Genomic DNA, 12,798 nt, shown 5'->3' with positions numbered 1-12,798 from the left:
TTTACTGTGTAACACGGAACTGTATTCAATATCTTGTAAAAACCTATAAAGGGAAATAATCTGAAAAATATATATATGTATGTATAATTGAATCACTTGCTGTATACCTGAAACTTACACAGTACTGTAAATCAACTATACTTCAATTTTTTAAAAAAAGTAAAAAAAAGAAAAAGAATGAGAATAATTTGAATTAGGAGGAATGTCAAGGCATACATTAATTTCTTCAAAATTATTCTGGTTTGTAGCATTTCCTTGTCATTCTTATTCTTTGTTCTGAGATAGAAGTAGTATTAGCACATAGTGGTTAAACATTCAACCCTTATGTGTTGAATTGGTAACCTATAAACTTGGTCTGAGAGATCACGGTGTGATATTAAACTCCAACTCATCTAGTTACCCAAGTAAATGAAGGCTGGAATTCTAAGCATTATTAGAATTTAGGGATCGACACTGACATATGAGTAGATAAACCACAAGAAATGAGAATTTAGATAAATGTATTTATTTATTTTAAATTTATTTATTTATTTATTGGCTGTGTTGGGTCTATGTTGCGGGCTTTCTCTAGTTGTGGCGAGCGGGGGCTACTCTTCATTGAGGTGCACACGCTTCTCGTTGCGGTGGCTTCTCTTTGTTGCAGAGCATGGGCTCTAGGCACGTGGGCTTCAGTAGTTACGGCACGCGGGCTCAGAAGTTGTGGCTCGCGGGCTCTAGAGCACAGGCTCAGTAGTTGTGGTGCAAGCGCTTAGTTGCTCTGCAGTATGTGGGATCTTCCCGGACCAGGGCTCGAACCTGTGTCCCCTGCATTGACAGGCAGACTCTCAACCACTGCGCCACCAGGGGAGTCCCTAGATAAATGTAATTAAGTGGCAGGCTATGAAATATATGTGGCATGGTGCGTCTTATCTTGATCTGGCAAATTGCTGGATTATGGTCTCAGATGTGTGACAATGATAATTAAAAAGTAAGAATACATTTGGTAGTGGGAGAGCACTTTTCTGATACTGTTCACTGAAGCATTAACTGCTGTGTTTAGGTGAAGAGGAAGAGGAGGAGGAAGACAAACTACCTCGAAGAGAGAGCATGAGACCAAAGAGGAAACGGACCAGAGATGTCATCAATGAAGATGACCCAGAACCTGAACCAGAAGATGAAGAAACGAGGAAGGCCAGGGAAAAAGAGAGAAGGAGGAGGATGAGGAGAGGAGAGTAAGTTAGTTCTTATCTGAAATTGCTTCTCATTCAGAAGTGCCTGATGCTGAAAGAAGACCACTCCCTTTAGGCACTCCCTGGCCTTAAAATTGGTAATTAAACCTACTTTCAGAAAAACAGGCTTCATCTGCCATTTTACTCCACTTAGTTAAATGTATTTTGACATTAAAATAGAATTATAAAATGAATATATATTAAGAATGGACTTATGAGACATTCCCTTATGAGAGATCTAAATTGTCATAGGTCAGTGACATATTTAGTTAATTTAAATATTTTAAAGTTATCCCATTAGTTAAGTGCATCGTTACCGAAGTTAAGTGAAAAACTCCTTAACAATGACCCCAAATCACTTATCTTACAGAGCAGCGGTTGGCCAACCATGGTTAATTCCAACCCAAGGGCTAAGAATGGTTCTTACAGTTTTAATAAAACTGTAATTTAAAAAAAAACAAAGAGGAATATGGGACAGAGCTGTATATAGCTCCCAAAGTCTAAAATATTAACTATCTGTCCCTTTACAGAGGATTGGGATTGTCATTTCCTTTTTAATATAACCCTTTGTCTTTCAGTTCTACCAGGCCAACGTTTTTCTGAGTGCTGTCTTTATGTAGAATAATATATTAAATGCTGTTTAGGAAAAATCCAAGAAAATAATTTTCTAGTCTTTGCTTTCGGGAAAATTGCAGATGGCAGGCAGGTAGGAAAAGTGTGCATGTAAAACACATTTACTAATAGAAAACCTAGACCCCTTGGAAAGGATTTAAGAGAATACCTCCTCTGCCACTCCAGGTGGGGCATGGGAATCACCATGAGGTGATGGGATCTCCTCTGAAACAGTCCTAGGACTTTAAATGGTGAGGAACTTTCCAAGATAGCCTCCCAAGATGACACATTGTAGTACTCAATAACAAGCTATTATTTTCCTCTTCATAAGTAATTGTAATTAAATACAACTATGTGAACATTTTGTCAGGTAGAGAAGCTTAGCATTAATAGACGATGGTTCCTTTTAAAATAAGAGTAGCCCTACCCATTTCTTCATTATATTTTTGTTGATTTAAGTTTTTAAATCTCTCTCTTCCTCTTCTTTCTCTTCTTCCTTTTTCTCCTTCTCCTCCCCAAGTTCCTCCTCTTTCTTCTCTTTGAATACTAAGACATCACCTGCTTTACGTTTTGACTCTGGCATTTTTTATGTCTATCGTCCTTTCAAGTATTTTTATGCTTTGTTCTTTTCAAAAACAGAACACCCTTTTAAGTTCCATATCTTATTGTGATTGTTACTGCTATTATTATGTAGTAATATTTCCTACTAGCAAAGCTTATGCCTTCTGACAGTGGTATTTCATTGAGAAAACATCACCAATAGACATATGCATGATATAGGTTGTGTTCCACAATTTGCTTTTCCTCTCCACTTGTGCCTCAGAGATGTCCTTTTTAAAAGATGACTTGGGTGGGAATTCCTCTTGTCTCCTGGTCTGTTCAAGGCCCTCACGTCAGTGCTCAACCTCTAGAAATAGGACCATATGAATCAACTGGGTCTTGGCCCCTGTTACTTGGGGCAGTCTTGTCCCAGTGAAAGTGTCTGTCCTTAGCTGATCCTACTCTCATCCTGATTCTGAGAAGCCAGAATCACCCCTGGTTCCCTCCCTCCCCACTTCTCCACAGAGCCAACTAAATCCAAGGTTGTAATGTTAACTGTCTTTGGAGTTGGTTAAAAAACACTGCCTCGTTTGGCATTTTGGAGTATTTCTAATAATATTACAGGCTTTTCTTGACCCAGTTTTAAGTGAGTAAGTAATATGTTCATAGCACTGAGAAATTCAGCACGTTTTACCTCCTTTTTCCTAACAACTGTTGTTTAAATAAATCAAACCTAAGATAGAAAGCCATTCTTACACAGATTAGCCCTAAATTTTAGAAGATAAAGCATGTCAGTGCTATGCCCTTTTAATATGATTAGCACTTTCTTTGAGTGGTTCCTAGAAAAGCAGTTTCCCTGTAATACCGTGTTTTAGTTATGCATTATCATATTTTAATTATGCAAAAATGTAATATTTTAATTACCTGCATATTTGAAGGTAACTTAGCTGGCAACAGCTATACCTTGTAGCACAGCATGATCTTCCTGGAGCAATCAACAATTAACAACAAAGACTTTAAAAATATACCAGTCTAAGATCATTTAGTGTAGGAATAAATGTCTTTCCATAACATTCTAATCTTGGAAGACATTGTTATATTTTAGTATATTTGATGGTAATCCAATATACAGAAAAACTCTGTACATAAACATTTATTCAATAAATATTTATCCAGCTCCACTTCTGTGGAAGATAATTTGCTAATTTCTTTGGAAGATATGGATATGATTATGCAATTGCCTGCATTCTCTAGAAATTCATAATATAGTAAGGGAGAGGCCACTTAGACACAAATTATTAGGAAATAAGACAGTATAAATGTGCCAGAGAAGTACAAAGTGATTTAGAGTCTTAGAGAAAAGTATGCTCATAGGGATAATCAGAAAAGGGTATTGAAGACATTTCATATCATTTTTGAAGGAATCATAGAATTTGAATATGTTAAACATACAAAGTACTGGGTTTAAGATAGCAGGAAACTATGTAATTAATGTTAGGAATGTAGAGAAATAAGCTTTAGTTACAGGGTAAATCCAAACATCAAATAGATCGTTCTTTCATTCTTTGTGAGTATTTTATTATTGTTGTATAGCACCATAGGATTTTATATAATAAATATCAAATAATTAAAATAGAAACAACCTCATGGCAATCAGAGTTGTATCTTAGTGGAGGGTATTTCCATAGTTCTCTCGAACCAGGATTACTATTCTAAGCAAAATGTCTGCATCAATCAAAAAAAAACAAAGTGTCTATGACAAGTGTATTTTAGAGGGTTAATTTAAATTTTTGTTTCAGTAATCATGACCTGATTAAAAACTCTGGATTGGTAGGAAAGAAAGGAGATTGCGAAGTCATTTTATAAGGTGGGCTGTAAAATTATGGGTATGTCCTCCTATTATTCAGCTGAAACTTTCAAAAACATCTTTTGCCATAGCCCTACTATGTGTGGTCATGAGTTTAGTGAACAACAAAATATGTTTCTGACTAACACTGAGTCAGATAACATTTTTTTTGTCAGTCAGGGTCTAGTTAGGAGAAAGAAACTCCAACAGTTAATTGAAGAGAGAGTATTTAATAAGAGGACTGTTTAGTAGATATAAATAATTGCTAACTAGGTTACTGGAAAGGTGAAAGAGAACACGAAGTATCGTGGTGACAGCAACTATAGGAAGCAAATAGCATACTAGGGGCTGGAGGAACAACGGAAAGAGGTTGGAATTAAAACTTAAAAGCATAGAGGAGAGACCCACGGAGCTGAAACTATTGCAGAGGGGGGCGATGCTCAAGTGGTGCTGGTGTCTACTGGGAGAATGATGAAGCTGGTTCTGCTAGTGTTGGAAAAGTCGGAAACTAGTTTCACCTGCAGCTATGGGAAGGCCCTGCAGCTCTTGGGGTGAAGAAGCATCACTAAAGAGTAAACATCACCACAGGAAGCAAACAGGAAACCAAAGAAAGGAAAGACCTAGTCCCTTCTTAGTGTCTTCTATGGGCAGCCGAAAAATGAGCCAACTGACAAACCAGAAATGTACCCTACAGAGTCACAGCCACAGCATCACAATATTAAGTATGGAAGGGTAAATTTGAAGTTAAGCAACAACAGCTCATAACTGAAGCAATCTATTACCAAAAAAAAAAAAAAAAAAAGGATCTCTGCAATAGGCCATTACATTCCTCAATTTAAAAATCACGTTGTTCATGTTTAGATTTTGTTTTCTTTGAGTTTTGGACCCTTTGATATTTTTGCAATACTAGGAACACAGAAAAGATACATCTCATTTGCTCAGTAAGAAACTAAATTCCTTTGAAGGCCTCTTCAAAGGATTCACTTCTGTCAAATATACTTCAAGTTGAATTTTATCAATTGAAGTTTTGAGTTTAATTAACAGATTAAAGTTACCTTTGAGGCATAGATTTTTAAATTTTTTCCTATTTCAGTTTTTCTCTTTCTCTCGAGACAGGGCTAACAAATTTTTTAAGGGCACTTCAAAGACATGCTCACCTCTAATTTACTATCCTTGTTGAAAAATAAAGTTTTTAAATGAAATGTAGAATTGGTGGGGGAAGGAGTACAGGGGAACAAAGAAGAGAAGAAAATATATTGATAGATCTGTAACTGTTTCCACACATTTTCTAGTTCTGAGAATTTGAGACTATGGACATAAAATGGTTTCAGTACTTCAGAAGGTAAACACTATTGTTTAAAGTTATAATATTTCCAGAAATCCTGCATCACTGTTCAGATACAAGCACTAAGGCTTGTGGATCTCAGCACACACCATATATAGTCAAGTTGCTATACATTGATCATCTGAGTATCTCATAGCATTCTTTAAGTTTGGAAGTCAAGCAAACCTTAACTTTACTAAAGGAGGTTTTTTTTGTTTGTTTTTTGTTTTAAGGGAAGAAGAAGAAGAAATTGATGAAGAGGAATTGGAAAGATTGAAGGCAGAGTTAGATGAGAATAGACAAATGATTGCTACTGTCAAATGCAAGCCTTGGAAAATGGAAAAGAAAATTGAAGTTCTCAAGTATGGTGCCACTTCTCAAAATTAGAAACATTTTCCCTGCTATTGATCTCCCAAATTCTCTGAGTATTACTATATATTATAGATAATACTATATGTGATACATCATATATATAATACTCATTATATATAATTTTCATGGTCATATATAACATATATGTTACCTATCATATAGTTAACATATATCATATCACTAGAGAGGCTGGGCTAATGATTATAAAAGAAAATCATGATTAAATTCATTATTTGGAGTCTTACAATCTCAGATCACTTTTAATCATTTGTTCCTTGAACTGAGAATTTCCTTAGTTTAATACATACATTACTATCTCTCTGAAGGAGATAATATATTTGAATTTTACAAGTTTGTTGGATTGCACACTCTAGTTTCTCTGCAGGGTTCCAGCCTCAAATGATATATTCATGTGACAGCTCTTATTAAAGCACAGGGAGTAAACGGGAAGAGTAACAGAAGAGTAAACGGGATTCCAATTAAGGATTACGCTAATAGCTATTCCCTGGTAACATGTAAGCGACCCAATTTCACTCTTTTGTTGAGTCTTGACACACTCAGAGACACATAGATTTATAAACTCCTGATAAGAAAAGTCAAATGTTTATCCCTTTTGGGATTGGAAGCAGATTCACCTCTGAGGATCACACTATATTTCTTTGCATGGTGGTTTGGGGAAGTGGGGCATGAATAAAAGGGACCAAGTCTGTGATAACAGCCATGTTTGCATCTCACAGATGTGATACAGATTGCATTTTTTACACAGAACAATTTTTATAAACAGTGATAAATTTCCAAAGCTATCCCTCCACAAGCCTATTTAACTAATAACGTTAAACATTATAGTGTATCTATAATAATGTTAAAGTCTTTTTGTCTCTGGTAATGAAAAAAACTGAAGCAGCTATCAGGATAATTCACTACTAATCCTGGCTCTGCAAGAGCTTGTGTATTATTTAAGAAATTGGCTTAAACTTCTGGGGCCTCAGTTACCTCATATCCAAAATAAAACAAGATATTCCAGGTTTACCCTATGAGGTGGGAACCTAGGCATCATTTCTAATGTTATTGCTTTATTTCGTGGAATAAGGTTTCCAAGTTCCAAACAGTGGTCTTCCCAGAAAGCTTTTGGAACACCACACAACTGTAGGCTGGGAACTACTTATGCATGTGCTTGTACACCAGCCATAAATGAAGGCAAAGACAAGTAGCGTTTCTGGTTCCATGAAGCTATTAATGTATGTGCATATGCACGTGTGTGTGTGTGTGTGTCAAAGTAGTTTTCATTTAATGAAGTAATAATGATGCTAAATGATAGGTTTAGGAAACACCCTTACTTGGCAAAATAGAAGTTTGGTAACCTTATATTGTTTCCCAAAATATTGGGTGGGCCAAAAATTGTCCTCGGTATTTTAAGTAAAAATAAAAGACACATTTTTCATTTTCACCAAGAACTTTATTGAACAACGTATTCACCCTTTTGTTCCACTACCTTCTGCCATTTTTCAGACAACTTCATAATTCCATCTTCCCAAAACTTACCTTTTTGAGCAAAGAACTATTCCAGGTATCTTTTACAGTCTTCCAGGGAACTGAACTTTTTTCCATTAAGAGAATTTTGTAAAGACCAAAATAAATGGAAATCCGAAGGTGCAATGTCTGGTGAATGTGGCAGATGAATCAGAACTTCCCAGCCAAGCTGTAACAGTTTTTGCCTGGTCATCAAAGAAACGTGGCCTTGCGTTACCCTGATGAAAGATCATGCGTTTTCTGTTGACTATTTCTGGATACTTTTCATGGAGTGCTGCTTTCAGTTGGTCTAATTGGGAGCAGTACTTGTTGGAATTAATTGTTCAGTTTTCCGGAAGGAGCTCATAATAGAGGACTCCCTTCCAATCCCACCATATACACAACATCAGCTTCTTTGGATAAAGACCGGCCTTTGGTGTGGTTGGTCGTGGTTCATTTCACTTGCCCCACTATCTCTTCCATTCCACATCGTTGTACAGTATCCACTCTTCATCTCCTGTCACAATTTGTTTTAAAAATGGAACGTTTTCATTATGTTTCAGTAGAGAATCGCATGTGGAAATATGGTCAAGAAGGTTTTTTTCGCTTAACTTACTTGGAACCCAAACGTCGAACCGATTCACATAACCAAGCTGGTGCAAATGACTTTCAGCGCTTGATTTGGATATTTTGAGTATGCCGGCTATCTCCTGCATGGTATGAAGTTGATTGTTCTCGATTATTGTTTCTCTTTGATCGCTATCAACTTCAACTGGTTTATCTGACCATGGAGCATTGGCCAGAGAGAAATCTCCAGCACGAAACTTTGCAAACCAGTTTTGACACATTCGATCAGTCACAGCACCTTCTCCATACACAGCACAAATATTTTTGTGTGTTTCGCTTGCATTTTTACCTTTCTTGAAATAATAAAGCCTGATATACTGAAAATGTTGCTTTTTTTCTTCCATCTTCAGTATTAAAATGGCTACACAAAAACTCACTAATTTTGATACTTTTTTTTAATGCATGCTGATATGACAGCTGTTACATACAATCTAACAAAATTGTTTCAAATGAAGTTAAAGACAACTAAGTGCTGCTAGAGCCATCTTACAGAAAAAACCGAATGAACTTTTTGGCCTACCCAATATGTTTTGAAATATTGCTGACCATGAAATTCCCAAACCTGGGAACCACAGGTAACTGTATATAGAAAGTTGTAAAATTGGAAAGTGATAATAGTGTGAACTGTCAAAGTGTGGTGTGAAACTGCATTAAAATGCCAAGGAATATATCCTCCCTTTCCACCTGCGTGGAGGTGTAGAAATACCCCCTCACTCTTCTTTGCCTGCATCTTCCATATAGGGCAGTGAAGAAGGGATGGGTTTCAGTCTTAAGTTTGAATCTCAGATCTTCCATTTAATACCTGTGCAAATTTGAATGAATTGTGTAGCCCTCTGACCTTGGGTTTCTTATGAAATTTTACTAATTTACAGGGCTATTGGAATCATAAAGTGAGTTATTTCATATGAAACACTTAGCAGGGTGCCAGAACATAGCACAAAGCTGGGAAACACAAGTTGTAATTATTATTTCATCTCAGGACAGACTCAGTGTTGTCTGATTCCCTGCAGTATGACAGGAGAGATGGGAAGGGTACAGGACCTGGCAGGACTAGGTGGGAGCAGACTTAGCCATAGGCAACCCCAGGAGCCTTGGGGGATGGTGGCACATTGGTATAGCAGTCTGGATGGACAACTGATTTTGATGCTCCAACAAAGAAAAGAGGGTATCTTAACAGTTTGGCAGAATCCACGGTCAGCCGCTTCCAGATCTTCCAAAACGTACCCACAGGGTAATCTTGTGGCAGATTCCAGGTCCTGGGGCCTTAGGCTGGAGTCCAGGGATAAAGCCATTTTTAGAGGCGGGGAGAGATAAGGGTTGGGATGGAAGGAAGGGCAATACCATGCCCTATTACTAGGGCAGAGGTTGAAGATGGGGAGTCTGCAGCTGAATCTAGACTATAGGTGGTTTTTATTTGGCCCACATGCTTTTTGTTTCTTTTTCTTTTATTGTTTTTTTTAAAAATTGTGATTAAATATACATAACATAAAATTTACCATTTTAATCATCTGGGGGTGTATATTTTTATAAAAATGTTTTTTCTTTGTTGTTAAATTTTAAAAAGTGGGAGATTTCAGATTTTAAAAATCCAGATGTTCAGCTTCTCCTGGATAAGAAGAAAATCTGGTCCCCATTCCTACATGAAAATAATAGCTGGGGCTAAGCAATTGCTGTCCCCTACTAACAGGGCACTCCGTCTTCAGTGTGCACAGCTCCCAAACAAGCCACATCTCTTATTCACGCTCCTTGGCTGGACCTTATAAGCATTCAAGTTTGCTGCCTCTTATCCCTGTAGCTGGGGAGCAAGTTAGGCATGCTATCAAGACAGTGATTCAGAAAGTTGGAGTGAAAGCCAGCTCGCAGAATGGAAGCACAGATTTAGGCCCAGAGAAGAAACAACTATGGCTTCTCACCTGTCAGCAATGCTCACTGTCTTGGGATGATTCTCCACAGCCAGAAATGGCTCCTGCTTTGTGGCTTTGCAGTATTCTGCACAGCTGGTACCATTGGCCATGGTCAACCTGATTCTCTTGGTTTCAGCCTCTGTGATAAAGTCATTGGTACTACAGTGCCCGACCTGTCTCCCTTCGTAGGTTTCTGAATGCTGTACTGAGCTTCTCCCCCACAGATTCCTATCACATATTAGATAGTGGTCAGTACTTCTTAGAACATGCAGTAAATTTCCTCTACCCCAGTGTTACTAAAACATGGGAGTCAGGCAGCTTTCCTCCCACCCTTTTATTCCATTCAGAGACATCAAACTCTGAGAGAGTGTGTCTAAGGATTATATTATTCCCAGAAGTAGCCTCCAATCATCACTTCTGGCTAAGTCTATGGAATCCAAGGCACTAGGCTCAATATAACTGGAGCAGATATTTTCATCACAGGTTTGGATCTGTATCTAGGTTCTGAGGCTTCCCATCTGCCTCTGGACTCTGAAAAACTTGTGAAACTTCTAAGAGAATTTACAGAGGGTCAAGGTTTTAAGATATGTTTTAGAGTAAAGCCTCAGGAATGGTAGCTTATGGTTCTGAGGATGCTGTGGGAGACTCAGGGGTAGTTCTCATATTTTGAAAGATTATCTACCTCTAGGAACTTGAGCATTCTCAGGGCTGAGGGTCAAACATTGGTTAATATAAGCAGTAAATACATAGGCACGAACCTCAAAGAATGGGTTGTAACTCCATATGGACTCTCAAACATGGTTTAGGAACTGGAGCTCAGCATTTTTTTTTTTTTTTTTTTTTTTTTTTTTTTTTTTTTTGCGGTACGCGGGCCTCTCACTGTTGTGGCCTCTCCCGTTGCGGAGCACAGGCTCCGGACGCGCAGGCTCAGCGGCCATGGCTCACGGGCCCAGCCGCTCCGCGGCATGTGGGATCTTCCCGGACCGGGGCACGAACCCCGTGTCCCCTGCGTCGGCAGGCGGACTCTCAAACACTGCGCCGCCAGGGAAGCCCGAGCTCAGCATTTTTGAGGCAGCAGAATTGGCTCCTTAGGGCTGAAGAGAAGCCACCTCCTTTCCACCTTCACTGTGGAATGGTGTTTTTCAATGTATGTTTTCCTGTGTATTGATACAGGTTCAAACATTCATGTATCTTTAAACCTACTGAATAAAAATCTCTGGGTGGAGGGGCAGGGGTGTCTGGCCCAGATCAGGAATGTGTATTTTTAGTTTTACTCTAAAAGTCATTAATGTACAGTCAGGATTGAGAGTCCCTTTCTTCATTTCTGAGAATCAGAAAACTTCATTAAGCAGAACATTCTATTCTGTGGACTGTTTATTGAATGGGTGAGAATGTGTGGGGGTCAGGGCTAGGAAAAGGGAAAGAGTAGTGGATTTTCCAATTATTTGAAGGTCGTTCCTATTTTTTATTAGTTATCTAACTGAAAAATATCCAACAGCAAGGATTTTTAGCTTAATCTGTGTTTAAGTTTTTAATGGATTTAACTCAGAAGTTGGATGACTAGATCTTTCCTACCTATAAAAGTGGCTGCACTAATGTACCAGCCACCATAGGTGAAATAAAACACCTGGATGGAAAATGACAGATTTACTTATTAGTCATCCTGAAAACTAAAACCTTTGACTATATCAGAACATTCTATGTGGTAGATTAAAAGCCCTCATCACTTAACCTAAATAAACAACCACTTTATTTTGTTATAGTGGAGTAGGTTTTGGATTGAAAATTAAGAGATTGGACTCTGGTCTAAGCTCTAACTTCTAACTTTACCTCTCTGAGCCTCAGTTTATTTATTTATAAATTAAAAGGACTGGATTGTAGGCCCGTAATTTTCAAAGTGCTGTCCTCAGAGTTTAAGTTTGGTGAAATCCCTTTATAAAGGGCAAAGGAGGCAGAGGTCAGAGGGAGGACTGCTTGGCCACATGTCAGCGTCAAGCAGAGGAGACCTGTGGTTTCTCTTTTCTATACAATGTACTTCCATATAAAGCATTCATTTGAAGAAAAAACTGCTTCTGTGCCTATTAACATAAGAAATAGCTTAATTGGATATTTAAGGAAACTTATTTTAGGGATGGAGCAGTTCTATCATTCCATGAGTTTACAGATTAGGGTGTGGAAGTACATACTCCAATATACTTTTGCATGGAAATAGCTCTTGGGTAGCAGCCATTTTAAAATGATTTATTTTGATGAAGAAGATGTTTATTTAGCTATTATATTGCCTGCTTTAATTTCTGAGCTTTGTAGCACCCTGACCCAAGTTCCCAGGAATTGTCCATTGGCAGACTAGGCCTGGTGATTTATTAATGAAACACCCAGTAAAGCCAAGAAAGTTACTCTTAGAATTTCATTTACTTTTAAACAGGTGCTTGGAAGTGTCACCTAGTCCTTAAGGTAACATCCTTCCTTACTCAAACTTTCTTCGTCCTTCGACACTGCTTTTTGGTTTTCTTTTCTTTTTTGGTAGGGGAAACTAATATAATTCATAGGCAAGAATTGTGATTTCAACTTTAGTTCAAAAAGGCCTTTACTTCATCTGCCACTGTGAAGGAATGAGGGATTCCACACAAGAGGACTTTTAAGCGTGTGTACTCATCCACTAATACACACTTCAATCATCTGAAGTGTGTATTCACCAAAAACTCAACCAAAGCAGAGACCTTTAGTTCTTGTACATTACAGGTATCTTGGGTACATTCATTTTCTCATCCAAAGAATGGAGAGTCTGTAGGCAATTAGTACAGCTGAATTTTGTTGATCAAAATGTAACATTGACATCCAATTTTTCTACTGTTT

General features: G+C 37.9%; 1 protein-coding gene across 2 annotated transcripts in view; it reads left to right on the top strand.

Annotated features, from left to right (window-relative positions):
- The window catches only part of TMC1 (transmembrane channel like 1), a 142,158-nt gene that overhangs the window by 42,768 nt on the left and 86,592 nt on the right, over positions 1–12,798 (top strand). For both annotated transcript variants that reach the window (XM_082842148.1, XM_082842149.1), the window contains 2 exons: positions 1,040–1,211; positions 5,764–5,892. In XM_082842148.1, coding sequence (XP_082698274.1) covers positions 1,040–1,211; positions 5,764–5,892 — 301 coding nt within the window. The remainder of the gene's footprint in view (positions 1–1,039; positions 1,212–5,763; positions 5,893–12,798) is intronic.

This window comes from Leucopleurus acutus (genome assembly GCF_964270905.1).
Source record: "Leucopleurus acutus genome assembly, chromosome: 7".
NCBI lineage: Eukaryota > Metazoa > Chordata > Mammalia > Artiodactyla > Delphinidae > Leucopleurus > Leucopleurus acutus.
The sequence above is the reverse complement of the archived record's forward strand: the minus strand, read 5'-3'. Positions and strand labels throughout refer to the sequence as shown.